Source organism: Trichomonas vaginalis (assembly GCF_026262505.1).
Source record: "Trichomonas vaginalis G3 chromosome Unknown ctg_129, whole genome shotgun sequence".
NCBI classification, from domain to species: domain Eukaryota; phylum Parabasalia; order Trichomonadida; family Trichomonadidae; genus Trichomonas; species Trichomonas vaginalis.
The window spans coordinates 1-3,938 of NW_026529216.1; the positions used below are offsets into that span (position 1 = coordinate 1).

Genomic DNA, 3,938 nt, shown 5'->3' on the forward strand with positions numbered 1-3,938 from the left:
AAGACTTACCGCTACTGAAAGAAAAAATAACAGAGTATTTTGACAACTTCAAACAAGTAGGGTAGATGAACCATTTATTTTTCAAGCTTGACTTCAGATGGCTCAGGTAGCTCTATAAAGTAAATTGCCTTGTCAAATCCTTCTGGCATTCCGAGTCCTTCCTTCCGACAGGAAAAAATTTTCCTTCCGACAGGAAAAAAAATTCCTTCCGACAGGAAAAAAAATTCCTTCCGACAGGAAAAAAATTTCCTTCCGACAGGAAAAATTTTTCCTTCCGACAGGAAAAAATTTTCCAGTTGTCCGTCCGTAAACCATTCAAATTTTCGAAAATTGAGAACTTTTTGGTCGAACTTCAGGAAAAGTTTTTCCTTCCGACAGGAAAAGTTTTTCCTTCCGACAGGACACAAACGGATGACTGACGTTCCTCTTCCTGAATGCCTTCCAAAGCCAGAAGAACCGACAGCCCCAGCACCACAACAGACTTACTTACTAAGACTAAACACTTAGATTTTTCAAGCTTGACTTTTTACAATTTGAACTTTGTTTGCGTAGATATGAATTCTGAAAGAAGTATGAGGTCTTGTATGACTTTGTACTTCTCCCATAGTTCATATCTGTCAAACTTACCTGCCATGGACTCTTTCATAAGTTCCATGAAATCGTCTTCGGACAATCCGGGAAAAGTATAATGTCAGTAAGTATTCTTTTAACATCCTTACTTAAACTCTTTGCTGTCTGTACACAAATGACAACTGAGATGTTAAAGTGTCTGAGCTTCTTAAGAATTCGACACATATCTTGTTCTCTATTCTTAAGCAAAGGATGAGAAGCAAAGTCATCTAAGATAAGAAGACACCTATGAGGGTATGTCTTCCAATCGTAAGATTGCAATTTCTTCGAAATGTATTCTATCTCTTTCTGTTTGTTTCTGAAGTGTTTCTTCTCTAATATTCTCTGCATTTCCTCATTAGGGTCTTTAAACTTAGAATTTATATACTCATTTATAGCATTATACTTCAAAACTCTTCTTTGGTACTTCTTTATCCAATCTAACAACTCAGAGTCTTTTATACATACTAACTTAGACTTCTTTATAATATCTTTGAACGAATTGACGGTTTGGTCAAATTGACCAAAGTACTACAAATGACAACTAACTCATAGAATGGGTTCTTCTCATCTAGTTCTTGTTGTTGTGCAGCATTTTAAGATAAGTGAAAGTCTTACCCGACCCAGGTGGTGCAATTAGACCTGTTATACCATTCTGAGCAAATAAGAACTTGTCATGTATAGGCTTTATCTGAGCATTTTCTAACTTCCTCTTGTTCTTGTTTAAAACATTCTCAAATTTTTTGTCAATGTCAGCAAAACTTTTTTTCTAACATATTTTTAGAAAAATTAAAATTTTTATCTTTTAGAAAATGTCTAGCGATTTCGCTATCTATATTCGAGACAAGCTTTTCGACAGCAAAACATCTGTCGACCATAAAATCTTACATAGTGTAAACAAGAAAGGTGAATTTGTTTCTAAAGTTCTGTTTCTGGGAATATGACAAGAACCATAAAACATTAAGCAGAGCAGTCTTAAAATTTGTCAATGACAGACTTGTTGACAGAGATGACGCCGATTGGAAAGATGAAGTCCAACAAAAGTTCTTAGAATGCAAAGAAGACACATGCGCTGTTCTTGAAGATGAAATAGAAAACAGAATAGAAGAGCTATTAAAGGACAAAGAACTTTTACATAAATATAGTTGCGCCAAATTTGACATAACTCCACCAGAAAAGAAAGAAAGAAAAGAAAGAAAAGAAAGTAGAAGAAGAGAAGAAAGAATCTGAACCAGTTCCAGAGAAAAAGAAATTTGACATGTAAAAATAAAATTTTTATTTTTAGAACATTTCTGGGTCAATGTCAATGTTCTCTTCCTCTTTAGGAGCAAACACTGGCTTAGACTCTAAAATCTTTTTACCCAATTTACCTTGAACTTCAACTATCTTAGACTCATAATATTCATAGTCGTCTGCTTTCTTTGGTTCATAAGGTATAACAAGTTTGTATGCTTTGCCTTCTTTAAGGTTTGAAAACTTCTGTCAAAACTTTCTTTGACTGCTAAACAAACCTTCTATGTCTAAGTCTTCAAATTTCGCACCATTTTTAGTCACAATAGCAAACTTAACTGGTTCGATGTTCCAAACTTTGCTGAATGAAGACTTTTCAAAATGGTAAGAAGTAAACATTCAAATATGTGAATGGGTCTAGTTCTTCTTTAAGTCCTGACATGTACTTGTTTACTGAGATGAATTTTGCCATCTTTTCTATCGGATAAAAAAATATTTTTTTTAAAATTTACTCATAAAAATTTTTCTTTGTATATACACCATTCTGTACGTCTAAAAGACTTTTGACATTTGCCAAGAATGTTCGTTTAGACGCTGTCATATAACCATATTCTTGACAATATTGTTTATACGAATCGTACAATGACCTTTCATCTAAACACTCAAAGTCAGTTTCATCTATGAACAGTTCATATACACTCTTGTTTGCTTCTAACAATGTTTTCTCTCTTCGGTATGTGGAATTTGTCTTGGATTGAACTTTGAAATATCTAATGTCATAAAATATGAGAACAAGTGGTTGTAAAAGTCAGATGTCAAAGTTTCTGCTAAGTCGTCAAAATATTCTGTATCTTGCATATGAGAATCTGACGTTCTGACAACTACATATCTTCTGTCAGAACTTTCTAACTTCATCGGAACAGAATTGTTTGAAACCATAATGAAGTTTGCAACATTTTCACAAACTCTTTGGTCTTTATACTTTCTTTCAACAACTCCAACTTTGTCTGTTATAAGACTCTTCAAAGCATCTGATTTCAAAACTTTTGTTGTATCTATACTTTGAAGTTCATTGCAAACTATAAGTTTCATATTCTCTATTGAGAAGTTAAACTTGCCACAGATGTTTTCTAAGTTTGTCATATTCGGGTTCGAATAGCCTTCTAACAGTTTGCACAAAATATCTGTAAAGAATGTGTTCTTACCAGTTCCTTGTTTTCCAATTATAATGAGAGCAGTTTCATTTTTAGCACTTGGATGTTGTAAGATGTTTGCAAACCAACATAAGATATACTCATAGACTCTTTCGTTTCCATTGCATATAATTTCTTTGACATGGTCTAACCAAGCTTCTATAATATTTTCTTCCATTCTACTTGTTCGTATTTATATCCAGTGAAGATAGAATAGAAGTTTGGAGAAGGTTATAGAACTTTATACCTCGAACTGAAAAATCTTCTAACTTTGACAATAAGATATCCCAAGCATCTAACATCTTCATGCCAACTTGTACAACTTTTATTTTCTTAAGTTTCTGTCTACATTCTTGTTCTGAAACTATTGTCGCTTTAGTTTGTTAAAGACTACATCCCATTCTTCATAACATAACATTCTGGGCAGAGTCGACATAAATGACTAAACGTTTCAAATTCTCGACTGCTTTGTTATAGTCTCTAAATGGACACATATTTCTGAATGCTTGGAAGTCATAAAAATCTGAAACATCTATTCTGTACATTTTTAATAAAAATAAAAAAATATTTTTTTTATTCTTGACTTTTGTTGCATTTGTTGCATTTGTTGTTCTTGAGCTATTTGTTGTTGAAGTTGTTCTTGTAATACAATACTTTCACCAGTTGCATCTTCCAATTCGAAACTTTTGCCGTCATTGACAAATACATAGGACATAAAAGTTTTACAGGAACAAAGTTTGCGTCAACTAATGTCAACGTTATACTTGCCAAAGTGTTTGAGTTCACTAAGGTTGAAAATTCTGCATTCGAATGAACAATAGGCAAACCAGCAGAGAAAGTATTGTTTATACGCATAAGTATCTTTTTGGTCATAATATTTCTGTCAACATTCGAATAACACTTTGA

At 33.0% G+C, this 3,938-nt stretch overlaps 1 protein-coding gene and 2 pseudogenes across 3 annotated transcripts, besides 1 other annotated feature; 2 read left to right on the forward strand and 1 right to left on the reverse strand.

Moving 5' to 3' along the window:
• Nucleotides 1-3,938: a mobile genetic element.
• Nucleotides 412-507, forward strand: TVAGG3_1078490 (uncharacterized protein; the record flags this gene model as incomplete). Its single annotated transcript, XM_053888474.1, has 1 exon — nt 412-507. The coding sequence occupies one exon, from the start codon at nt 412-414 to the stop codon at nt 505-507; it is 96 nt and encodes a 31-aa protein (XP_053744397.1).
• Nucleotides 513-1,287, reverse strand: TVAGG3_1078500 (annotated as a pseudogene). The gene has a single exon. A coding segment is annotated over exon 1 (775 nt).
• TVAGG3_1078510 lies at nt 1,422-1,818 on the forward strand (annotated as a pseudogene). Its single transcript has one exon. A coding segment is annotated over exon 1 (397 nt).